Here is a 27,052-nt window from a genome sequence, read left to right on the forward strand (position 1 = left end):
TATGGAATGGTTTCCTGTGTTTTCTTAGATTTAATACTAGAAACAGAAATTTTATAAATAAAAATTTTACAAATAAAAATTTTACATGGTACATCTTTTTAGACACGTTTCGGAAAAAGATAAAATTTCCTAACTCCCCTATTTAAAGCTGTCTTCACTATCCCCCATTCCTATCTTCCACTCCCCTCCCTTCTATTTACTCTCTATCTCATGTCCCTGCTGATTCTCTTCACAGCACTTGGCACAATCTGTCATTTGTTCCTGTAACAGCATATCCATAAGCTCAGCACAGCATCCAGTACATAAAATGCACTCAAATATGTGGATGAATAGATAAATAAATCTACACCAGCCGACTGCCGAAAATGTTTTCCTACATACTCTATATACATATTTTAAACCTCTTTAAAGGATGTGAAAAACAGCAATATTCAAGGTTTAAAAATTAAAAGACACCACTTAAAAGCTGAGGAGGCTGGGTTTAAGGAAATAAAAGGAGTGAACAATTATTAGAATCAAGGAGAGTTTAGACAAATTTATAAAACTGTAACAGGTTGTTAAAGGAATCCTTAAGGATTCTTGACAAATATATAAACACTGATCATTTTAGAATATTACCATGTAGAGAAATGCTTTACTATCCAGCTGACAGCAAAGTGAAAAGCAAAGAATGAAGTTAGATGGTGGTGTCTGAGATTGCTAGGTGCTGTCCCAACAATACTTTCTCCTTAGTAACAGATCCCTTCCTTGAGCAGGATATACTGCTGCCCAGTTGAAAGATTCTAGTGCAGCTAGGTGTGGCCATGCAATTAAGTTCTAGCCAAGAAGTTGAAAGGCACTTCTGAAAAGGCTCTTAAAGAAAAGGTGAGCTTACCTACTTCAATTCCCTCCTGTAACTTCCTTGGCTATTGTGGACCATGAAGGGACTGTGGAGATGGAAGTCCCTTGTGGCTGGGCAGAAGGACAGGCTTCTGGGTCCTGACAGTAGTACTAAGCCACCATTCCACTCCAGCCCTGTACTTTGGACCTCTGCTTATCTTTTTCATGGGAAAGACAAGGTTCTCTTTGATTTCAGCCACTCTTATTTTGATTTTGGTTGTGTTATATTCAACCAAATATGAAAAGCTTCAGACGATATTGCTTTAGACTCTCTACATCCAGATGAATCTGATATACTCACAAAATATATCAGTATATTGTACAAAATATTTCCTTACTATTACATTGATGATAAACATCAAACCCCATACTCTTTTGATTCTATCTTGTTTCCAATTCTAATATGTTTGTCTTCTTTTTCTAGTTGTCAGCTGTCCTTTACTAACTCTATTCCTGTAGTTTCAAGTTTGAGTAAGTCTCATCAATTTAAAATAAGTATATATTTAAAAAGTTAATCCACAGATTACTGAATACCACCACCTGGACCTAATTCTCTAAGAATAAGCTCTCTTAAAAATATTTCAATCTGGCTCACATGTGCAACCCTGGCACTTTGGGAGGTTGAGATGGCAGGATACCTTGAGCTCAGGAGTTTATGACCAGCGTGGCCAACATGGTAAAACCCCATCTCTAATAAAAACACAAAAATTAGCTGGGCATGGTGGCAGGTGCCTGTAATCCCAGCTTCTTGGGAGGCTGAGGCAGGAGAATTGCTTGAACCTGGGAGGCGAAGGTTACGGTGAGCTGAGATCACGCCACTGCACTCCTGCCTGGGCAACAAGAGTGAAACTCTGTCTCAAAAAAAAAAAAAGAAAAATCGCTGGGTGTGGTGGCATGTGCCTGTAGTCCCAGCTAATCAGGAGGCTGAGGCAGGAGGATTGCTTGAGCCTGGGAGGTTGAGGCTGCAGTGAACTATGATTGCATCACTGCACTCCAGACTGGGAGACAGGGGAAGACTGTCTCTAAAAACAAAAACCAAACAAAAATCTCAAAAGATCCTTAAAAATAGGCTGTTTTAGGTAGATAGCTATTAGCCAGCTATAGGAAGTTAAAACTGGTCTCTCTAGCGGTCCTATCTTCATGTGCTGATTACAAAAGTTAAGGAAATTTTAAAGTAAACAGAAGGACTCTTTCTGTTTATGAGTATCTGAAAGTTAGATGCTTGCTGCTGCTTCTTTTTTTCTTTTCTTCCTTTCGTCTTTTTTTTTTTTTCTTTATAGCCTCTACTAGATCCATGGGACCTGAGGCTAAAAAGACTTATTTTTACTTTCAGTCATTTTAATAAATATTTCAAGAAAAACTCCACAAGGGGTACGAGCAATTTGAGTGAGGTTTCATGATATATAAATAAATGTAAACAGTAAGTTATGTTTCAAAAAAAAAAGAACATATTTAGGGTAGCTTATCTGTCCCTGTATTTACATATAAACTAAACTAAAGAGTCTGTCCTATTACTATAAAGCTGAGGACTCTCAAAGGCCCTTCAGAGCCCCACTATCGACAAGAATGTGAACTCTGAAATCAGGCTGCCTGAGTTCAAATTCCAGTTCTGTCAGTTACTAGTCACATGACTTCAGGCAATTTTTTTAGCCTTCCTGTGTCTCAGTTTCCTCATCTATAAAATGAGGATAATAACAGAGCTTATCTCTGAGGGCTATATAAATATTAAGACATTATTAGGTATAAAGCAATTACAATTGTCCTTTAGTATGTTGGGATTGAGTCCAGAACCCCCAAGTATACCAAAATCCACCCATATTCAAGTCTCACATTCAGTCCTGCTGGAACCCATCTATACAGAAAGTTGGCCCTCTACAGATGCAGAATTTGCATTCTGTGAACACTGTATTTTCTACTCTCAATGAGTTCAGTCAAACAGTTCAACATGGGGTTGAACTATTTGAGGATCAACAGTAATTACACTCGATCTTAGCCTAAAGGCCAAGAAGTGATGGATCAACAGTAATTAATTAGTACAGTGACTAATACAACATAAGAATTGACTATTGGCTGGGTGCGATGGCTCACGCCTGTAATCCCAGAACTTTGGGAGGGTGAGGAGGGTGGATCACCTGAGGTCAGGAGTTCAAGACCAGCCTGACCAACATGGTGAAAACCCATCTCTACTAAAAATACAAAAAGAATTATCTGGATGTAGTGGTGGGAGCCTACAGTCCCAGCTACTCAGGAGGTTGAGGTGGGAGAATTGCTTGAACCTGGAAGGCAGAGGCTGCAGTGAACCAAGATCACGCCACTGCACTCCAGCCTGGGCGACAGAGTGAGACTCTGTTTTGAAAAAAAAAAAAAGAACTGACCATTAGCTATTGTTCTTGTCACCTTCTTTCTGCTACAGAAAGAAGGATGTGGTCAATATTTGATGATAATCAGTAATTAGGCAGAGTTATAAAGAAGCAATGTTACTAAGAAGTAACATTACCTATATAATTCCTTACCTGTATAATTCCAATGGCTAGCCAAAGAGCAGCAGACACTGCATATCTCAAAATGCGGCTATAAGGAGCTATGTAGCTAGGTGGGCTTCTAGAAAGACTAGAAGATGAGTCCATTAATGCTAAGTTCTTGAATCCCACAACCTGGAGTAAAAAGGAAAAGTAATAATTTAAATGGACATGGATAAAGAAAAGTACTCTAGACTGAAAATAGAAAACCTCTCCCTACTCACCTTGAAAAACTAAAATATCCAAGTTCATATAAAACAGTAGAAAATCTAGATAAAAATAATTATTATACAGTATTTTAACTACAAAGTATTTATTACATAATATTTAGTTAGCTCATTTGGCATTCTTCTCAATATGACTAAGGGCCAAATATAACCTTATTGTCATACACACTGACAAGACTAAAAATTTAATTAAAAGGATAAAACTTTCATCAGTAAACTACCAATGAGTGAAACCAACAAGTAGTATTTCATGAGTATTGACATGTGCCAGGCACTGTACTAAACATTTTTATACTTTAAAACAGTATATTGGCTGGGTGCAGTGGCTCACGCTTGTAATCCCAGCACTTTGGGAGGCCGAGGCGGGCAGATCACGAGGTCAGGAGATCGAGACCACGGTGAAACCCCATCTCTATTAAAAATACAAAAAATTAGCTGGGCGTGGTGGCGGGCGCCTGTAGTCCCAGCTACTCGGAGAGGCTGAGGCAGGAGAATAGCGTGAACCTGGGAGGCGGAGCTTGCAGTGAGCCAAGATCACGCCACTGCACTCCAGCCTGGGTGACAGAGCGAGACTCCATCTCAAAAAAAAAAAAAAAAAAAAAAAAAAAAACAGTATATTACAAAATGTCTTCTAAAGGACATTAAGTTCTTGAAAAAGGAATCTATATTTAAATACATTTGGTCCATCCATTACACTCACCTCCATGCCTCCCACCCTTGTAGAATAAAGGCTCTGAGAAGTTTTACAGTAAAAGGTGCTACATGATTATACTGAATCCAATATTTTCCAAACTTACTTGACTATAAAACTTTTTCATGTAACACCTATTAAAGCTGAGGAAGCTCTTAAACACAAACACACACACACACACACACACTACTTTAGTAAAAAAAGAAAAGAAGTATGTGAGGTAACAGATAAACTAGCTTGATTTAGCCATTCCACAATGAATACATATATCAAAACACTGTATTGTAAACTATAAACATATGTAATTTTTATCTGTCCATTTAAGAAAAACCAAAATACTACTTCAAGTGAACTTTGGAAGTCTTGTTTGTATTATTTTAAAGCCCTAGGGATACAAACATTCTTCTACTAGTTTTACAAAAGGAAAGGAAGGGAAAGGGGAAAGAGAATGGAAAGAAAGAAGAAAAAAGAGGGAAGGCAGACAGACAGACCTAAGAGTTAATGATTTATATTCAATCTTAATTAAGCAGATAATTCCTGAGAAAACCTATTCCCATATAAACGGTTTCCATGTTAAGTCATACTCAGTACTGAATACTTCCTTTAATAATTCCAACCAAATCCATGAAATAACTGCAAATGTGTCACAAATATGTTGTGTCTTGTTCAGTTTAGCCCCAGCTGTTAGCACAGAACATAGTCTACAGTAAGTGTTCAATAAAAATTTGTTGAAAAATATCACACTTATAATAGTGAATCTAATGCAGGGGAGAATATGGATCGGGGGTAGGGAGCTTTTGCAAAATACAGATACCTGGAGTTACCTCAAAGCTACTAAATCAACACATAGTCTCTAAGGGTGAGCCTGAGCATAGGTATTTTACAAAAAATCCCCAAAGGATTCTGATACAAACCAGTGGTTTTAAAGCTACTCCTTACACCTAGAGCAGTCAAACACACAGAGACAGAAAGTGTTATCGACTGGTGGTTGCCTGGGGTTAGGTGTAGCAGGGAATGGGTACAGAGTTGTTTAAGAGGTATAGAGTTTCAGTTTTGCAAGATGAGTTCTAGAGATGAATGGTGATGATGATTTTGCATGACAATGTGAATGTACTTGACACTACTTTTTGTTTGTTTGTTTGTTTGTTTGTTTCTGATGGGGTTTTGCTCTTTTTGCCCAGGCTGGAGTGCAATGGTGCAATCTCGGCTCACTGTAACCTCCACCTCCCAGGTTCAAGCGATTCTCCTGTCTCAGCCTCCCGAGCAGCTGGGATTATAGGCATGTGCCGCCATGCCCGGCTAATTTTGTATTTTTTGGTAGAGACAGGGTTTCTCCATGTTGGCCAGGCTGGTCTTGAACTCCCAACCTCAGGTGATCCGCCTGCCTTGGCCTCCCAAAGTATTGGGATTACAGGCATGAGCCACTGTGCCTGGCCAACTTAACACTATTAAACTCTACACTTAAAAATGCTTAAGATGGTAAACTTAAAAAAAGAATTGTGGTAAAATACATAACATAAAGGCACTCCTTTTTAATGGCTTCACGACAATATTTCAACCTTTAGAGAAATCTTCCACTGTCATGAAAACTTAGTTGGAATTATGTTAGTTTAATATTTATAAGGTACATGTAAGTTGCATATAATCACATCAAACAGTTTATACCTCCAAAAAGAAGAGGACAGTAAGTACTTGAAAGAGTGAATTAATTTTTCTCACAGTCTGAATTTCATTCCATTCATTTGCTACAAAATATGTTCTCCATATGCTTACAGGAACAGTGGCACTTCGTACACCACCCTCACCTGGTCAGGAAAATACAATGAGTAAAAGAGTTTTACCTCCTTTGCTCTGCAAGGGTAGCAAAAGAATTTTGGTACAAATGTTTTTTATTTCAGTTACCTTCAACAGCTTTAAGAACCTTTCCTTTAGGTCGCTCCCAATCAATAAAGAATACATCTATTGTAATCTGGGATATGAGCTTATGCAAAAATTGTAGTGCCTGAGAATGACATATAATAAAACACCTGAAAAAGTACCAGCGTTAAGCCTGCTTATAAAACCAATATTGACTCTTTAAGAAACATACTGTTATCACAAGAACATATAATTTTATGAGTGAATTCACATGAAGTTATAATACCACTAAGGGATCATTAGAAGCTCATCAGATAACCTGGAATCATCAAATTCACAGAATTTTCATATACATATTAATTTACCTTCCCTTTTTCTTTCTTTAAAATAGGAATATGAAAAGAGGAGACATTTTTCCTCCTCCTCACATAGGAACTTATGTAATTGACTCTTTCCCAAAGATTCTAGAAGCACACTTTGTTTTGTAGATCAGCTGACTTCTTTATAAGTAAAGATATTTTCAACTATAGTTTGTTTTTCCTAATTAAAGTTTTCAAATGCCCTGTCTTTTTTTTCTATTTCTGCTATTCAGATTTCTGATTTTTAAAGAATGTGCTGTTGAAACACATCTTTCTTATTTATAGAAGCAATATGTTTAAACTGAGGCATTCTTTCTAGTTGCTGCATTATTCATCAAATAAAGGATAAAAACTTAAGTATGGGATACTTCACTTCAAGAAGCTCCCAGTCAGTGGGAAAAGCAGACACTTAATACTCACAGTAAAATAGGATAAGGACTACCAAGAGGCATATAAAGAGATTCACGTACATTGATGGAGAACACTGAGTTGGGGATTGGGGGGCCATAGAAGAAAGGAGCAAAGGAATCTGGAGACAGACAAAACAACTTTTAAGATCTCAACACTTTATCCAGAGTGGTACATTTTACCCTTAATTAATGGAGACAAAATTCATGCCTGAAGACATTTTGTCCCATTGTGATGTATCACCAGACTTTAAAGAAAGTTATATACTGAAATATCATTTTATCAAATAAGCCATACAAATTTATGGCTTCTTTGAAAAAAATATTTAAGGCAGATTTTCCGACTGAGCATCTACTATAAATAAAAGTAAATTTACCACATAAAATAATTAATGCTTTCTTTCAAAACCAAAGTGAATTTCATGCCAAAGATTTTTGAAAGCATTTTAATTTTAAAGACTTATTAGTTGATTAGCAGGCCTTTTAAATTTGGTAACCTGTCCTTTAAAACTTACCTTCAGAGCAAAGGCACATCCAACATAAGTGACAAAACGTTCTTCCTGAACTGGCATTGGTAGCAAAACAGAGACAGACTTCTGTGCCTATAATAAAAATTACTTGATTAAATATTATCACACAAAGTTTTTTTTTGGGGGGGGAGGGGCGGAAAGGAGGGTCTCAGTGTGCTGCCCGGGCAGGACTCGATTCTGGACTCATAGGATCCTCCCACCTAAGTCTTCCAATTGAACAAGGTTTTTACTAAGCACAATTTATAAACCAAAGAAAGCATAAAAGAGGAAGATAGTGATGTAATCGATAAGCTCAGCACACTCAAGGAATGGGGAGTTGGGCACTTTTCTTAATACTGTTGATCAAAAATTCTCTCAAATAAAAAGTTCCTTTATAAAGAAAGCTTTTCAACTATTCAGATATTGGCAGTTGGAGTAAATTCAGAAACTCACTCACTTTGAAGAAAATAAGCCAGTAAAGACCTGTTCCCACTGTGATGATAAAGAAAACATTGGCCAGATCACCAGCATAGTACACCAAGAATTTCATAACTGTCTGCAATTAAAAAAAAAGAATTACAGCTGTTTAAGACTCCATGTATATACCACTTTTAGTAACACTACCACTTTTATACATCATCCACTCCATTTCTTAAGCCTGAAGCCTTGTTTCACATATCCCCATATGATCCGGCTATAAAGACCACCTGTTTCCTCTTCCTTGCTACCTTTTGGTTCCTTACCTTTCTGGCCATTCCTGGTAGCCTCTTTTTTCAAGTCTTCTCATCTTTCATTATCTCAGAAAATTGAACTGCTTCCTAATTTTCTCTTAGTTGGGAATCCTCCCTTTTAATCCCTCCTCCACACTACCACCAGAGTTAGTTTTCTACGATGTAAACTGGATTGTGTCACTCCCCTTGTTAAAAATGAACAACTCCTCACTGTAATATAAATTCCTGATCCACAAGGTCCTTCACAATATGGGCCAAAATTAACTTTTTAGCCTCATCTGCCAGTTCCAGCCATGTAGTCAATGACTAACCACTCCATACGTTCATCTCGAATACTTTGTGGAATAAAATGGGCATTGTTTTACCAAATATTCTTCTCTTCCTTTCTCTGGTAAGCTCTCATGATTTCTGAGAGCACAGACTATGTCTGTCTTTGCTCACTATCACATTCTCCAGCTCCTGGTAGAGTGCCAGACACTTAGACAATAGAGACTCAGTGACTATTGTGGAATGAACAGATAATCCCACTTAAAGTTCACTTCTCTGGGAAGCCTTTCTGGACTATCCCAAGTAGTAAATCAAGTCCCCCTGCTGATTCCTTAGCTCACTGGCTTTGGAATCAGAAAGATACTTTGGTTAAAGCTACTCATGTTCTTCATCAGCAAAATGGAAATACCTATTACTGAGTTGCAAAAATCAAGTGAGTAGAAAATTTAACCTTTGCCTCAATTTCATCACGTGTAAAATGCAAATAATAATAATAACCGAACTTCAAAGAGCTACTGTGAGGATTAATTACATACATAAAGCTTTAAAAAGTGCCTGGTACATGGTAAATATTTTTTAAATGTTTAATAAAAATAAAAGGTTAACCGTGAAGTGAAAGTATAAAGTTAATAGAATAAAATGTGGACTATCTTTGTGATCTTGATACAGGCAAGGTTTTTCTAAACAAGATCTCAAAAGCACGTATCATAACATGAAAAAAATTCAGATATGATGATATCAAAACCAAGAGTTTCTGGCCAGGCATGGTGGCTCACGCCTGTAATCCCAGCACTTTGGGAGGCTGAGGTGGGCAGATCATGAGGCCAGGAGTTCAAGACCAGCCTGACCAACACGGTGAAACCCTCTCTCTACTAAAAATACAAAAATTAGCCAGGCATGGTGGTGTACACCTGTAATCCCAGCTACTCAGGAAGCTGAGGCGGGAGAATTACTTGAACCCGGGAGGCAAAGGTTGCAGTGAAACAAGATCCTGCCTCTGCACTCTAGCCTTGGCGACAGAGTGAGACTCCGTCTCAAAAAAACAACAACAAAAAAACCAAAAATGAAAACAAAAACAAACCTGAAAGTTTCTGTTAAAGAAAGGACTACATGGATAAAAATAACAGATGGGTCACATATTTATTTGGTCATATATTTCAACATCAGAAACCAAAAAGGGGTTACTATTTAGAAAATACAAAAAAAATTCTTCAAATAAACAATAAAAACTGGAAACATAATAGAGAAATGGGCAAGGGATATAAACAGGCAGTTCACAGAAGGAGAAACCCAAACAATTAAAATGTATATGAAGAGTACAGAGAAATGAAAATGAAATAAAGGATGACATACTACTACATGCCATGAGATTGGCAAAAAATGAAAAGGTTGGAAAAATATCAAGTTTTGCCAAGTATGTGCAGAAATAAGAAGAGCATTGCTGGTGGGAATATAGACTGGCATATAGTATGGTGGGAAGAAAATGAGGTACGCATATACCATATGACCCAGCAATACTTATCCTAATTACATACCCCAGAAAAATTCAATGCAACTTTTTTACTTATCCTCTAGTTGTGTCTTATGAGAAGGATCCAGAATGGTCAAAAGATAAAAATATTCTTAAAAAACTCCTGAGATTATACCTGTAAATCAATCATGGGACTCCCAATGCGCCTCTTCCATCCTGCTGTCTTCAAAAGAGATGCTAAAACAGCTAGCCCACCCAATACACCCAAAGCAATCTAAAAAACAAAAGAACAATTGAGAATTTATGTAATTTCTCTCATCGGTGTTCAAAAGCACTGTGAACAGAAAGTAAGGAAGTGCTCAAAAAAATGGTGGGGTGGGACATGTTGAAAGGACACAGGAGTTGGCCAGGCGCAGTGGCTCACGTCTGTAATCCCAGCACTTTGGGAGGCCGAGGCGGGCGGATCATGAGGTCAGGAGATTGAGACCATCCTAGCTAACATGGTGAAACCCATCTCTACTAAAAATACAAAAAATTAGCTGGGCATGGTGGCGGGTGCCTGTAGTCCCAGCTACTTGGGAGGCTGAGGCAGGAGAATGGCGTGAACCCGGGAGCAGAGGTTGCAGTGAGCCACTGAGATCGCGCCACTGCACTCCAGCCTGGGTGACAGAGCAAGACTCCATCTCAAAAAAAAAGAAAGGACACAGGAGTCAAGTTGGAGGAACTTGCAATGGCCAAATCTGGGACAATTTGAACAAGAAAACAAATAATAATATATTATAATTACTAGAATAAAATAAATATGAGTTCACACTGATTTAAAAATAAATAATTGAATAAATAATGTGAGCAAAGGGAGAGTTTCTCCTTATAGTAAAGTTCCAAATTAACAAATAAAAAAGTAATTAGGGAAACAGAAAATCACCATCAGGCAAATATCACAGTGAAACTTTCTGCAGGCAAAATCATCAATGGATGCTATTTAATAAAATTAGAGGGCCGGGCATGGTGGCTCACGCCTGTAATCCCAGCATTTTGGGAGGCCAAGGCGAGCGGATTGCCTGAGGTCAGGAGTTCGAGACCAGTCTGGCCAACATGGTGAAACCCTGTCTCTACTAAAAATATTAAAAAATTAGCTGGGTGTGGTGGTGTGTGCCTGTAATCCCAGCTACTAGGGAGGCTGAGGCAGGGGAATTGCTTAAACCAGCTAGGTGACGGTTGCAGTGGGCCGAGATAGCGCCACTGCACTCCAGACTGGGCGACAGAGTGAGACTCCATCTAAAATAAAATAAAATAAAATTAGAGGGCCGGCCGGGCATGGTGGCTCACCCCTGTATTCCCAGCACTTTGGGAGGCCGAGGCAGGTGTATCACCTGAGGTTGGGAGTTCGAGAACAGCCTGACCAATATGGAGAAACCCCATCTCTACTAAAAATACAAAAATTAGCTGGGTGTGGTGACGCATGCCTGTAATCCCAGATACTCAGGAGGCTGAGACAGGAGAATAGCTTGAACCCGGGAGGCAGAGGTTGCGGTGAGCTGAGATCATGCCATTGCACTCCAGCCTGGGCAACAAGAGCAAAACTCCGTCTCAAAAAAAAAAAAAAGAAAATGAGAGGGGGAGAATAAGAAGAAGCAGGATGTTTGCATAATTTCAAAGAATCTCCCCCATGAGATACTTATTTTTATTTATTATTATAGCATCGCTTTGGTGGCATCTTTGCCAAAACTAGATGAACTCAATTTGATCATGGGAAAATACCAGACAAACCCAAATTGAGAGCCAAAATAATGGACCAGTACTCTTCAAAAGTGTTAGGGTCATGAAAGACAAAGAAAGACTAAGAATCTGTCACACATTGTAAAACACTAATGAGATATGACAGCTAAAAGCAATATGTGACCCTAGATTGGGTCCTGAAACAGAAAAAAATTCAATAGTGAAATTCAAATAGTATGTAGATTAGTTAATAGGACTACATCAATATTAATTTCCAGATTATGATCATTGTACTAAGGTTTTGTATGCTAACATTAGGGGAGGCTGGGGAAAGAATAGCTGGCAAATTTGTTTTAGCAACTTTCTTGCACATCTGAAATTATTTAATTATAAAATACACTGTATATATTTTAATAGGTTAAAATAAACTTACATCTGTCTGGACATGTGCTTCTCCATGATCCATTTCATATGTGACTGAGAAAGAAACCTGATATTTAAAACAAAACAAATTAGCTATACTGAAATTATATAATACAAACTTACTTTTGTTATAAAAATACATTTGTAGCTGGGTTTTACCATAAACACTATAGTTTTTAACTATCAATATTACTAGAGTTGACCTTTACTTACACGTAAATAGATAATGCTTTTGAGAATTACTTGTGCTGCTTTAAATATCTCTTTCACACACATTAAAAAAGGGGCTCATTAGGAGACAAGTTAAATTCATGCACAAACTAATCATATTTCATTTTCTGATAGACTTCTGTAACTGAGGAATTTGACTAAACTGGTGCATCAGGAATTTAGCAACTGGGTAAACCACCAGTTGCTAAAGCGCAGATTAATCAAAGGTCTGAACAAAATCTTAAAGATACCACTACATTAAGAGACAAGAGAAAGAAGAACCTAGTAAAGGGTCAGAGAAGAGGACTGTGAGGGGTAGGAGAGGAAGATACCTAAGTCTTACCATGGTCACAGAATAGGGAGTTTCAAGGAGGAGGAGGAGGTTGAGTACAGTGTCAAATGTTGTATAAATGTCAAGGTAAAGAAAGCTACTATATGGGGAAATCATTGCTGACTTTCATGAAAGAGGTTTTCAAAGAAGTAAATGGCAAGAGCCAGACTGCAAATGATGAAAGAATAAATGGTTGGGAAATGAAGAAGAGATACAATAGCAAGCTGGGCAACTAGCAGAACTGAGTAAAATGTTTGTTTGTTTGGTTGGTTGTTTTTAGTTTGTTTTTAAGATAAGGCAATCTGAGAGTTTTTATAAGCAAAGGAAAGGGACTTGCAGAGAGACTTGGCTGAATAAGACATTAGGGATGGAACAGGATATTGGAAAAGGTACTGTAAACGAGTTTAGATAGAAGACTTGTTTAGGAAGAGAGGAAGGGACCTTCTTTCTTAGAAACAGGAACAAGAAATGGGAAGGACAATGAAACATAGATTCTGAAATATTAAAGAGGAAGTCTTAAGGAATTCATATTAGATGGTCCTGATCTGCTCAAGACCAGATAAAGAGCAGAGACATAGCTGGATGTTTACAACTGATGTAAAATTTTGCAACAGCTGCCATGAGAAATTAAGAAATGATGAAAGAATTGTATATTTTATAATTAGAATAATTTGAGGTGGACTTTATCAATGTAGTTTCATGACTTAACTTTTTTTTTCTTTTGAGACAGAGTCTCACTCTGGAGTGCAGTGGTGCAATCTTGGTTTACTGCAATCTCTACATCCCAGGTTCAAGTGATTCTCCTGCCTCAGCCTCCCAAGTTGCTGGGATTACAGGTACCCGCCACCATGCCCAGATAATTCTTTTTTTGTTGTATTTTTAGCAGACAGCGTTTCACCATGTAAAGTCTGAGTTCCTGGCTTAATTGGGCAAAGACACAAAATCTTTATTTATTTATTTATTTTTGAGATGGAGTCTCACTCTTTCACCCAGGCTGGAGTGCAGTGGCGCAATCTTGGCTCACTACACCTTCGTCTCCCGGGTTCAAGTGATCCTCCTACCTCAGCCTCCTGAGTAGCTGGGATTACAGATGCGCGCCACTACGCCCGGCTAATTTTTGTATTTTTAATAAAGACGGGGTTTCACCATGGTGGTCAGGCTGGTCTCGAATTCCTGGCTTCGTGATCCACCCGCCTTAGCCTCCCAAAGTACTGGGATTACAGGCGTGAGCCACTGCGTGTGACTGACAAAATCTTAACAAAAGCAAGGTGGCCAAAAAGAACAGGAGCAGACATTGAACATCTCAGCATATCCCAGGATCCCTAACAAGGATACTCAACTGCTGGTGAGGCTTCTACTGAAAAACATAATCCATTCTTACTTTTTTATACTCAGGATCCATAAGAACTCACCTCTTACCATTATTAGTAAAAAATAATTAAGACTTGACTATATGTAGAGAAAGGTTTATTTAGAACTTAAAAAAAAAAAAAAGACTGTCTTTTGACCAAAATGTAAACTGAATCAGTATTATACTCTATTTATACATATAAGGGCACTGATAGGTCAGGAACGCACCTTCACAGACTGGCTGTTGGCATCTTTGATATCAATGTCACTGTAGGCAATGGTGATTAAGGGAGGGTAGATGTTTCCATTTATTGTGTTGGGTACAAGGTGGACGCTATTTAAAAGAAAATACATTTACAGTAATCAGTATATCTGGGCCCTTAAACATACATTTAACTTACCATTTCTTTTGAATTTAATATGAATTGTCTGATGATCTCAGAACCAAGTAGTTAACAAGGACTAAGGAAGGTTACACATAAACTAATGATGACAACAAAAGCTATCTTCAGTGATCAAGACTTGAACATTAAAATATATCATCTGATGGAGTAAGATTAAAGAAAAAACAAACCAAAAAGGTACCATCTGAGAAAAATTAGAAGCTCAATCCAAGTCCTATGAAGTTTACAAATGAAATCACTGAAGCACTATAAACTATCTTTGAGGAATAATCAAAAGTACAGTGCTACATGAAGCCTAAAGAAAGGCAGATAAGATCTTTATTTTCAAAAGAGAAAGATGAATTCTTAACAAAATAATATGTGTCAAGCCAGGTGTAGTGGCTCATGCCTGTAATCCCAGCACTTTGGGAGGCCAAGGTGGGAAGACTGCTTGAGCCCAGGAGTTCAAGACCAGTCTGGGCAACATAGCAAGACCCTGTCTCAAGATAAACAAACAAATAAATTTTTAAAATAAAAAAAAAGTGTCAGCTGTAATATGGTTATGGCACAAAGTGAGGTTCATTTTGCCAAATTCAATGCATTAGTACTGCACAGTTTGTGAATTCAAAAAGGAAAGTGCCAATCACTAGGGGCCAGCATGGTTTCATCAAGAACACATCAAGTCTGACTAGGTGCATTTTCATTTTTACTGGGAACACCAAATTAGCAGACTGAAGAAAGGCTGAAACACAGTACATTTGGATTTCAGCATAATAAATAACAAAGTTTCTGCACTGTTTATAAGATTATGAGAATCAAAATGAACAAAAATAAGTATATTGAAGTACTTCAAAGTACCAAACTACTGTGAGATGATGGTGTTGATTTTCATCAGTGTATTCAAGGTATACATCATAAAATATTATAGTGGGAAAGTCACTAAGATTTTAGAGATCTCACACTGGAAAAGAAAGAGAAATTTAAGTGGCACGGTACTATCCTAACGTAGGATCCTAATTAGGTTATCCTAGGAAGAGGGAGGTGTTGATAATTAATCTGGGTAAACCTAGAACAAAAGCCACTGAAAGAAATGAGGACAGGGGAGTCCTAAATATTAACAATCATCTGGCAAGCTCTTTCTGAAACACCAATTTCAGCTCACTGGTATTTACTTAGCTATTCGCAACCCATTCTAATTCAGCAGGTCTAGAGTGGGACCTAGAATGTGCATTTTGACTTAACTCCTCACACTCTTCTGTTATAGTTTCCCCCTTGGCTATTCACTTTTACTGGTCTATGCCAATCTACACATATACCTAAAATAACCTGACCAACTGTTCCAATTCAGTTGTCCTTATTGTTTTCATCTACTAATGACTGGCAAACACTTCCATTATGATATTTTCCCATAAATAATATCATTAGACATTTGTTTACCTCAGTGATATTTGAGTAGCAACTCGAATTACTCTTGGCTGACTTCCTAAGTCATTTTCTCGTCCACTTACTGCATCCACTAAGAAAATGCGCCGAGTTAGAAGCCACTTGCCAGAGTTGCTGTCTTTTATCATAAAAAGAAAAAAGTTTACTGCACAAATTTAAAACATAAAATTATTGTTTTAGATAAGATGGCTGCAAAAAGTTACTAGTATAAGAAACACCTGACAATGGCCTTCTCTAACTCATGTGAATGTCTTCTTTTGTTTTTTTTAGACAGGGTCTCACTCTGCTGACCAGGCTATAGTGCAGTAGCATGATCATGGCTCACTGCATTCTCAACCTCCTGGGCTCAAGTGATCCTCCCACCTCAGCCTCCAGAGTAGCTGGGACTACAAGCATGCACCATCACACCAAGCTAAATATTTTTTTTGTAGCAACAGGTTCTCATTATGTTGCCTAGGCTGGTCTTGAATTTCTAGGCTCAAGTAATTCTCTCGTCTTGGCCTCCCAAAGTGCTGCGATTATAGGTGTGAGCCACCGTGCCTTGGATTTGAATGTCTTCTGATTGTTTGAACTTTTCATAAATTTGGAAGGCTTTCCCCTGCAAATTACCCGAAGAAGCAGGATTTTATAACATGAATAACAACAAAAGAAACTAATTTGTCCAAAAAAGCATATTCTAATTTATCTTCAAGGGACAGCTTGAAGAAAAAGCCCCAATTTACGGTTCTACTAATGTTTCTCAGGATATACCCTTAGCAACAGTATAATTTCTTAACAATATATCTGGCAATAAAATTAGTAACAGTTTCTAAGTCCACCAGCAATTTATTGTTTCATTTTTTGGCACACCGTATAGAACCATATAAGAGAGAATTCATGACCTTTCTTATAATCAGTGGTTTATTAAATTATCATGTAGGTTAACTTATTTATTGATTTCTGCTCAGGGAAAAGAGTAGTATGTATGGATGTCTTACCTTGGTTCACAAATATCTTATTGTGTTGAAGATTTAGGTTTAACACAGGCACAGCCAAAATATATTGATGTTGATTTTCATCAGTATATTCAAGGTACACATCATAAAACATAGGAGTGGGAAAGTCAATTAAGATCTTAGAGATAGGAATCTCACACTGAAAAGTAAAATTAAAAATAAAAGCACATAAAACAGCAACAAAGTACTAAAAAGTAAAAAATAAAATAAAAGATCACAATTGAAAATTAGCAAGCATTTTTATTATCTTCAGAGTGTTTTTCTAGTTTTGCAAAATATCTTTATACTACCTTGTTTATATGCATTTTCATTTGTCTTCCAAAACGTGAATACTGTGATTATTTTATAAGGACCAAAAACACTAACAGTAAAGAACTGCTCTGAGAATTTTGAGAACTTCTTGAGCTTCAACTCAGATGAAGGAGATATACCTTCATTCTCAATATTAAGGGTACATCAGTGAAAAGGTTTAAAACTACTGTCCTATGGGATAAATTCCCAATTTTTTCTCCTGCTGTGCAATGATGTCTAGGATCTGGCTTCCATTAACCAAGCCAGGCTTATCTCTCATTACTCCCTATCAGTCTATGGTGCTCTATTCACACTAATCTACTTGTAGTTTCTAAATATGCCATACTACTGTATGTCTCTCTGTCATTGTAAATGTGGTTTCTGTCTGACATTTCCTTCCCCACTGTGCTCTTCTGGAAAACTCATATTCATTATACAAGCCCAAGTATCACTTACTTTGTGAAGCCTTTCTATAATTCCCTAGGAATCAGTACCTTGTACATACCTATAGAATGACACTTATCACATTCTTTGCAATTCTTTGTCTGTATAACTGTTTTGCCCACTAGGCTATGACGGACTTGAGAGTTAGCCAGGTTCAATGAAATAAAAATGCTTTTTAAACCTGATGATGGAACATTGGCTCCACAGTTTATGTGACACAAGTCTTTGAGTAAATTACCTAATTACATGGCATAATTTCCTCATCTGTGAAGCACAGATACTATGTATCTCATATAGTTATTTTATGAATCAAATGGGATAATGATGATAAAATGCTGAGCACACAGAGATAGGCATTACATAAGTGTTGATCTTTCTGGCCTATGTTAGAAGCACAATAACATTTAACAACAACAGCAACAACAACATGTAAATCATTTCTGACAAAAGAAGTAAATTCATGTTCATGGTAGAAAATTTGGAAATTATAAAGAAGAAAATAAAAATAATTTCTAACCCCACTATCCAGAAGTAACCACTGTTAGTAGATTCTTCCAATCTACTTTCCATAATGGTATTTTTTGTTACGGTTTTGTTCTATGGTTGTGCGTGGAACTTTATCAAGATGTACTTTTACAGACTAATTAATTGATATGGTTTGGCTGTGTCCCCACCCAAATCTCATCTTGAACTGTAGTTCCCATAATCCCCATGTGTCGTGGGAAGGACCCGGAGGGAGGTAATTGAATCATGGGGGTGGTTACCCTCATGCTGTTCTCATGATAGTGAGTGAGTTCTCATGAGATCTGATGGTTTTATGAGGGGCTTTTCCCCCTTTTGCTCAGCACTTCTTTTCCTGTCACCGTGTGAAAAAGGACATGTTTGCTTCCCCTTCCACCATGATTGTAAGTTTCCTGAGGCCTCCTCAGCCATGCTGAACTGTGAGTCAGTTAAACCTATTTTCTTTGTAAACTACCCAGTCTCAAATGTGTTTTTATTAGCAGCATGAGAATGGACTAATACATGCATGTCTTTCAAGTATTTAATGGCTCATAATATTCCTTAGTAAGATAATGTAATTTCAAAATAGGTATCGAAGTAAGGAAAGTCAGAGAAGGAAGGAGAAAGAAAAGAATGGAGGAAGATGAAGGAATTATTTTTATTTGTTATGAGGGGGTAGAAGAAGGGAGTAACTTTTTATTAGTCATTAAAAAAAGTAGTATTTTTACTTTATTTCAAAATGCTCAGAAGTATTACTTTTTAAGACCTATAAGCCTAGAAGCAGATAAACAATTTATTATGAAGATGTAATATTATATGATGTTTAAGACTCTAGGCCGGGCGAGGTGGCTCACACCTGTAATCCCAGCACTTTGGGAGGCCAAGGCTGGTGGATCACTTGAGGTCACAAGTTTCAGACCAGCCTGGTCAACATGGCAAAACCCCATCTCTATGCAAAATACAAGAATTAGCTGGGTGTGATGGTACATGCCTGTTGTCCCAGCTACTCAGGTGGTTGAGGCACGAGAATTGCTTGAACCCAGGAGGCAGAGATTGCAGTGAGCCGAGATTGCACCACTGCACTCCAGCCTCGGCAACAGAGTGAGACACCGTCTCAAAAACCAAACAAACAAAAAAACTCTATAGATAACAAGGTGCTCTGTTTATGCCACTTAAATTAAGCTTTTCTGTACCCAGGTAATAAAAAATTATATTAAATAGTGAAATTATTCATCACTATTAAAAACATTTCCGGCCGGGCACGGTGGCTCATGCGTGTAATCTCAGCACTTCGGGAGGCTGAGGAGGGCAGATCATCTGAGGTGGGGAGTTCAAGACCAGCCTGATCAACATGGAGAAACCCCGTCTTTACTAAAAATACAAAAAATTAGCTGGGCGTGGTGGCACATGTCTGTAATTCCAGCTACTCGGGAGGCTGAGGCAGGAGAATCGCTTGAACCTGGGAGGCGGAGGTTGTGGTGAGCTGAGATTGCACCATTGCACTCCAGCCTGGGCAACAAGAGCAAAACTCCATCTCAAAAAAAAACAAGAAAAAAAAATTTCCAATCTCAAAAATTTAAGTATTATTCCAATTACTGCTGATATGATATTTTGAAAAATAAAGCTAAAATATAGACTAATATTGTTCAAACTTACATTTTGTTGGTAAGTTGTTCCAAATGAATAAGCAGCATTTAGCCTTGTCTCTGTGTCTGGACAAAGCTATAGTAAAAGAATACAACAGATAAATACCTCTCACCAATGTTTTCTACTCTTATACTCAAGAGTTCTCAAACTCAAACATGGATATATGCTCCATATAATACTTATTTAATGTATCAAGGATATGAAAAGTTAAAGGAACATCTGTTATAAATGAAAGTCATAACTTTAAAGAAATAAAACTTAGCCAGGCATGGTGGCTCACACCTGTAATCCAAGCACTTTGGGAGGCCAAGACGGGCAGATCACAAGGTCAGGAGATCGAGACCATCCTAGCTAACACGGTGAAACCCCGTCTCTACTAAAAGTACATAAAAATTAGCCGGACGTGGTGGCAGGCACCTGTAGTTCCAGCTCCCAGCTGAGGCAGGAGAATTGCGTGAACCCGGAAGGCGGAGCTTGCAGTGAGCCGAGATTGCGCCACTGCACTCCAGCCTGAGCGAGAAAGCAAGACTCCATCTCAAAAAAAAAGAAAAAAAAAGAACAAAAACAAACAAAAAAAACCTTAAGAAATTCTAATTTAAAGCATCAGAAAAAAAATCAAGCGTAGTATGTAACTGATGCTTTATTCATACAATAATCTAATCTTTTCCTCTTGTCTTTGCCTCAGGCAAAAATAATGCACGTTATTAATTCTTTAACTAGAATCATGCTTACCTGTAAAACACCTCCTTCTAAAGTTTGCCACTTGAGAAAATTTCCTCTTATATCATAGGAAGCAGCAACAAACTTCAGTTTTGTATTCTGATTACAGAAAACAAGAGCAAAATCAGGTCAAATACTCTGAAAGTAATACAATATCCTACAAAGAAATTTTCATTGTTGACTGATACTTTTTGTTGAAAAATTACAATTACCTTTATTTTGAGGCTCAATTAATCTATTTCTATGACTAAATACACCTAAAAGAATTGGACTGGTTTTTTGCATGAAAATTATTATTTTAGAATTGAGAGGCAGCACTAGTGACAGATAGCCTCCTTTCGAACCTGTTAAATAGGAGGCAGTGTGGGAGAATAGTATCTCCTCATTCTGGAAGGTCAAAAAGTGACAGGTAGGAATTTGGCCCTGTGAAGTGCTGAGCAACGTCACAGAGCCCCAGTCAATCTTCGGAAGCACTTCTTTAAGGTGTGGAAAAACAGGACAGAGATTTTTTGCATTTGGTGATGAAAACTGCTCTTCCCAACCCTACAAGTACAACTTCTTGCCATAACCACATAATCCAGAAGTATCCACATATTCAATAAGACAGCTAAACTCTATACTGTTTAGTTTTTATAAGTTGTTGACATTTATATTTAGTTTAGTAACTGAGTTTGTACCAACAACCTAAAAAGGCAAGAATTGTAACTTTATTACCTTTTAAAATTATAAATCAAAATGTAGTTATCCTCTAATGATATTAGACACTTTTTACCTGGTTTTCTCCTTTAAAACTGAAATTTGTAGGAAGAGAGGTAGAACTGAGCACTTGAGGTGCTAATCCTAAGTGGTCTCCATAAAACAGCCAAGGAAGATTCTGTCTCCTATAAACAGTTACAACTGTTTTAATAATGGAGAATAAATATTTCTTATTATTAATATTTGTGAATATATTAATAACTGCACTGAATTCAGTCAAAATAACATTTCGTCAATCAAAATATCCTTACCAAAATGAAATAGAATGAACAGTGCTCAGTCCAGCAGTATTTTCAAAGATAAACTGAAACAGTCGACATGCATCAAACGTGGCAAAGTCATAAGAATTCATGTTCATCACACACATATTTCCAAGAGCTTGACAAGATGTTAGATTGGCATATACCTACAACAGAACAATGGCAAAGAAAAGTAACATGAACCTGAACAGTCTATGCAAACATTGATATAAAAATTTTACTTTGTGCAGGTCTGTTCCAAGATGGCTGAGTAGGAACAGCTCCGGTCTGCAGCTCCCAGCGTAATCAACGCAGAAGACGGGTGATTTCTGTGTTTCCAACTGAGATACCTAGTTCATCTCACTGGGACTGGTTGGACAGTGGGTGCAGCCCACGGAGGGCAAGCTGAAGCAGGGTGGGGCATCGCCTTACCCAGGAAGCGCAAGGGGTCAGGGGAATTCCCTTTCCTAGCCAAGGGAAGCCGTGACAGACTGTACCTGGAAAAACGGGACACCTCCACCTAAATACTGCACTTTTCCAATGGTCTTAGCAAACCTCACACCAGGAGATTACATCCCACGCCTGGCTCGGCGGGTCCCACGCCTACAGAGCCTTGCTCACTGCTTGCGCAGCAGTCTGAGATCAACCTGAGAGGCAGCAGCCTGGCAGGGGGAGGGGTGTCTGCCACTGCTGAGGCTTGAGTAGGAAAACAAAGCAGCCCAGGAAGCTCGAACTGGGTAGAGCCCACTGCAGTTCAGCAAGGCCTGCTGCCTCTGTTGACTCCACCTCTGGTGGCAGGGCATAGCTGAACAAAAGGCAGCAGAAACTTCTGCAGAGTTAAACATCCCTGTCTGACAGCTCTGAAGAGAGCAGTGGTTCTCCCAGCACAGCGTTTGAGCTCAGAGAACGGGACAGACTGCCTCCTCAAGTGGATCCCTGACCCTGTGTAGCCTAACTGGGAGACACCTCCCAGTAGGGGCCGACAGACACCACATACAGGTGGGTGCCCCTCTGGGACGAAGCTTCCAGAGGAAGGATCAGGCAGCAATATTTGCTGTTCTACAACCTCTGCTGGTGATATCCAAGAAAATAGGGTCTGGAGTGGACCTCCAGCAAACTCTAACAGATCTGCAGCTGAGGGACCTGTTAGAAGGAAAACTAACAAATAGAAAGGAATAGCATCAACATCAACAAAAAGGACATCCACACCAAAACCCCATCTGTAGGTCACCAACATCAAAGATCAAAGGTAGATAAAACCATAAAGATGGGGAGAAACCAGAGCAGAAAAGCTGAAAATTCTAAAAACCAGAGTGCCTCCTCTCCTCCAAAGGATCGCAACTCCTCACCGGCAACAGAACAAAGCTGGATGGAGAATGACTTTGACAAATTGACAGAAATAGGCTTCAGAAGGTCGGTAATAACAAACTTCTCCAAGCTAAAGGAGGATGTTCGAACCCATCAGAAGGAAGCTAAAAACCTTGAAAAAAGATTAGACGAATGGCTAACTAGAATAAACAGTGTAGAGAAGACCTTAAATGACCTGATGGAGCTGACAACCACGGCACAAGAACTACGTGATGTATGCACAAGCTTCAGTAGCCGATTTGATCAAGTGGAAGGAAGGGTATCAGTAATTGAAGATCAAATTAATGAAACAAAGCGAGAAGACAAGGTTAGAGAAAAAAGAGTAAAAAGAAATGAACTAAGCCTCCAAGAAATATAGGACTACGTGAAAAGACCAAATCTATGTTTGATTAATGTATCTGAAAGTGATGGGGAGAATGGAACCAAGTTGGAAAACACTCTTCAGGATATTTTCCAGGAGAACTTCCCCAACCTAGCAAGGCAGGCTAACATTCAAATTCAGGAAATACAGAGAACAAAACAAAGATATTCCTTGAGAAGAGCAACCCCAAGACACATAATTGTCAGACTCACCAAGGTTGAAATGAAGGAAAAAATATTCAGGACAGCCAGAGAGAAAGGTTGGGTTACCCACAAAGGGAAGCCCATCAGACTAACAGCGGATTTCTTGGCAGGAACTCTACAGCCAGAAGAGAGTGCGGGCCAATATTCAACATTCTTAAAGAGAAGAATTTTCAACCCAGAATTTCATATCCGGCCAAACTAAGCTTCATAAGTGAAGGAGAAATAAAACCCTTTACACACAAGCAAATGCTGAGAGATTTTGTCACCACCAGGCCTGCCTTACAAGAGCTCTTGAAGGAAGCACTAAACATGGGAAGGAACAACCAGTACCAGCCACTGCAAAAACATGCCAAATTGTAAAGACCATCGATGCTAGGAAGAAACTGCATCAACTAATGGGCAAAATAACCAGTTAGCATCATAATGACAGGATCAAATACACACATAACAATATTAACCTTAAATGTAAATGGGCTAAATGCTCCAATTAAAAGACACAGACTGGCAAATTGGATAAAGAGTCAAGACCCATCAATGTGCTGTATTCAGGAAACCCACCTCATGTGCAGAGACACACATAGGCTCAAAATAAAGGGATGGAGGAAGATCTACCAAGCAAATGGAAAGCAAAAGAAAGCAGGGATTGCAATCCTAGTCTCTGATAAAACAGACTTTAAACCAACAAAGATCAAAAGAGACAAAGAAGGCCATTACATAATGGCAAAAGGATCAATTCAACAAGAAGAGCTAACTATCCTAAATATATATGCACCCAATACAGGAGCACTCAGATTCATAAAGCAAGTCCTTAAAGACCTACAAAGAAACTTAGACTCCCACACAATAATAATGGGAGACATTAACACCCCACTGTCAATATTAGACAGATCAACAAGACAGAAGGTTAACAACAATATCCAGGACTTGAACTCAGCTCTGCACCAAGTGGACCTAATAGACACCTACAGAACTCTCCTCCCCAAATCAACAGAATATACATTCTTCTCAGCACCACCTCACACTTATTCCCAAATTGACCACATAGTTCGAGGTAAAGCACTCCTCAGCAAATGCAAAAGAACAGAAATCACAACAAACTGTCTCTCAGACCACAGTGCAATCAAATTAGAACTCAGGATTAAGAAACTCACTCAAAACCGGATAATGACATGGAAACTGAACAACTTGCTCCTGAATGACCACTGGGTAAATAATGAAATGAAGGCAGAAATAAAGATGTTCTTTGAAATCAATGAGAACAAAGATACAACATACCACAATCTCTGGGACACATTTAAAGCAGTGTGTAGAGGGAAATTTATAGCACTAAATGCCCACAATAGAAAGCAGGAAAGATCTAAAATCGACACCGTAACACCACAATTAAAAGAAGTAAAGAAGCAAGAGCAAACAAATTCAAAAGACAGCAGAAGGCAGGAAATAACTAAGACTAGAGCAGAACTGAAAGAGATAGAGACACAAAAAACCCTTCAAAAAATCAATGAATCCAGGAGCTGGTTTTTTGAAAAGATCAACAAAATTGATAGACCACTAGCAAGACTAATAAAGAGGAAAAGAGAGAAGAATCAAATAGATGCAATAAAAAGTGATAAGGGGGATATCACCACTGATCCCACAGAAATACAAACTACCATCAGAGAATACTATAAACACCTCTACACAAATAAACTAGAAAATCTAGAAGAAATGGATAAATTCCTCACACATACACCCTCCCAAGACTAAATGAGGAAGAAGCTCAATCTCTGAATAGACCAACAACAGCCTCTGAAATTGAGGCAATAATCAATAGCCTACCAACCAAAAAAAGTCCAGAAGCAGATGGATTCACAGTCGAATTCTACCAGAGGTATAAGAGGAGCTGGTATCATTCCTTCTGAAACTATTTCAATCAATAGAAAAAGAGGGAATCCTCCCTAACTCATTTTATGAGGCCAACATGATCCTGATACCAAAGCCTGGCAGAGATACAACAAAAAAAAAGAGAATTTTAGACCAATATCCCTGATGAACATCAATGCAAAAATCCTCAATAAAATACTGGCAAACCAAATCCAGCAACACATCAAAAAGCTTATCCAACACGATCAAGCTGACTTCATCCCTGGGATGCTAGGCTGGTTCAACACATGCAAATCAATAAACGTAATCCACCACATAAACAGAACCAATGACAAAAACCACATGATTACCTCAATAGATGCAGAACAGACCTTCAATAAAATTCAACAGCCCTTCATGCTAAAAACTCTCAATAAACTAGGTATTGATGGAATATATCTCAAAATAATAAGAGCTATTTATGACAAACCCACAGCCAATATCATACTGAATGGGCAAAAACTGGAAGCATTCCTTTTGAAAACGGGCATAAGACAAGGATGCCCTCTCTCACCACTCCTATTCAACATGGTGTTGGAAGTTCTGGCCAGGGCAATCAGGCAAGAGAAAGAAATAAAGGGTATTCAATTAGGAAAAGAGGAAGTCAAATTGTCCCTGTTTGCAGATGACATGATTGCATATTTAGAAAACTCCATTGTCTCAGCCCAAAATCTCAAGCTGATAAGCAACTTCAGCAAAGTCTCAGGATACAAAATCAATGTGCAAACATCACAAGCATTCCTATACACCAATAACAGACAAAAAGAGAGCCAAATCATGAGTGAACTCCCATTCACGATTCGTACAAACAGAATAAAATACCTAGGAATCCAACTTACAAGGGATGTGAAGGACCTCTTCAAGGAGAATTACAAATCACTGCTCAATGAAATAAAGGAGGACACAAACAAATGGAAGTACACTCCATGCTCGTGTACAGGAAGAATCAATATTGTGAAAATGGCCCTACTGTCCCAGGTAACTTATAGATTCAATGCCATCCCCATCAAGCTACCAATGACTTTCTTCACAGAATTGGAAAAAACTATTGTAAAGTTCCTATGGAACCAAAAAAGAGCCTGCATTGCCAAGTCAATCCTACACAAAAAGAACAAAGCTGGAGGCATCACGCTACCTGACTTCAAACTGTATTATAAGGCTACAGTAACCAAAACAGCATAGTACTGGTACCAAAACAGATACATAGACCAATGGAACAGAACAGAGGCCTCAGAAATAACACCACACATCTACAACCATCTGATCCTTGACAAACCTGACAAAAACAAGAAATGGGGAAAAGATTCCCTACTTAATAAATGGTGCTGGGAAAACCCGCCAGCCATATGTAGAAAGCTGAAACTGGACACCTTCCTTACACCTTATTCAAAAATTAATTCAAGATGGTTTAAAGACTTAAATGTTAGACCTAAAACCATAAAAACCCTAGAAGAAAACCTAGGCAATACCATTCAGGACATAGGCATGGGCAAGGACTTCATGACTAAAACACCAAAAGCAATGGCAACAAAAGCCAAAATAGACAAATCGGATCTAATTAAACTAAAGAGCTTCTGCACAGCAAAAGAAATTACCATCAGAGTGAACACACAACCTACAGAATGGGAGAAATTTTTTGCAATCACCCATCTGACAAAGGGCTAATATCCAGAATCTACGAAGAACTTAAACAAATACACAAGAAAAAAACAACCCCATCAAAAAGTGGGCAAAGGATATGAACAGACACTTCTCAAAAGAAGACATTTATGCAGCCAACAAACACATGAAAAAATGCTCATCCTCACTGGCCATTAGAGAAATGTAAATCAAAACCACAAAGAGATAC

General features: G+C 38.3%; 1 protein-coding gene across 3 annotated transcripts in view; it reads right to left on the reverse strand.

Moving 5' to 3' along the window:
- The window catches only part of TMEM67 (transmembrane protein 67), a 67,532-nt gene that overhangs the window by 20,371 nt on the left and 20,109 nt on the right, over positions 1-27,052 (reverse strand). For all 3 annotated transcript variants that reach the window (XR_004026216.1, XM_030795258.1, XM_030795257.1), the window contains 14 exons: positions 21,382-21,536; positions 21,147-21,255; positions 20,387-20,473; positions 19,664-19,729; positions 16,754-16,910; positions 15,771-15,894; positions 14,179-14,284; positions 12,070-12,126; positions 10,093-10,191; positions 7,906-8,004; positions 7,455-7,541; positions 6,219-6,318; positions 5,982-6,121; positions 3,393-3,533 (listed from right to left, as the gene is read on the reverse strand). Coding sequence is in view for 2 of the 3 variants with exons in the window: in XM_030795258.1 (XP_030651118.1) it covers positions 3,393-3,533; positions 5,982-6,121; positions 6,219-6,318; positions 7,455-7,541; positions 7,906-8,004; positions 10,093-10,191; positions 12,070-12,126; positions 14,179-14,284; positions 15,771-15,894; positions 16,754-16,910; positions 19,664-19,729; positions 20,387-20,473; positions 21,147-21,255; positions 21,382-21,536 (1,527 nt within the window). In the remaining variant the exon portion in view is untranslated. The remainder of the gene's footprint in view (positions 1-3,392; positions 3,534-5,981; positions 6,122-6,218; positions 6,319-7,454; positions 7,542-7,905; positions 8,005-10,092; positions 10,192-12,069; positions 12,127-14,178; positions 14,285-15,770; positions 15,895-16,753; positions 16,911-19,663; positions 19,730-20,386; positions 20,474-21,146; positions 21,256-21,381; positions 21,537-27,052) is intronic.

This window comes from Nomascus leucogenys, chromosome 16, assembly GCF_006542625.1.
Source record: "Nomascus leucogenys isolate Asia chromosome 16, Asia_NLE_v1, whole genome shotgun sequence".
In the NCBI taxonomy this organism is placed as follows: domain Eukaryota; kingdom Metazoa; phylum Chordata; class Mammalia; order Primates; family Hylobatidae; genus Nomascus; species Nomascus leucogenys.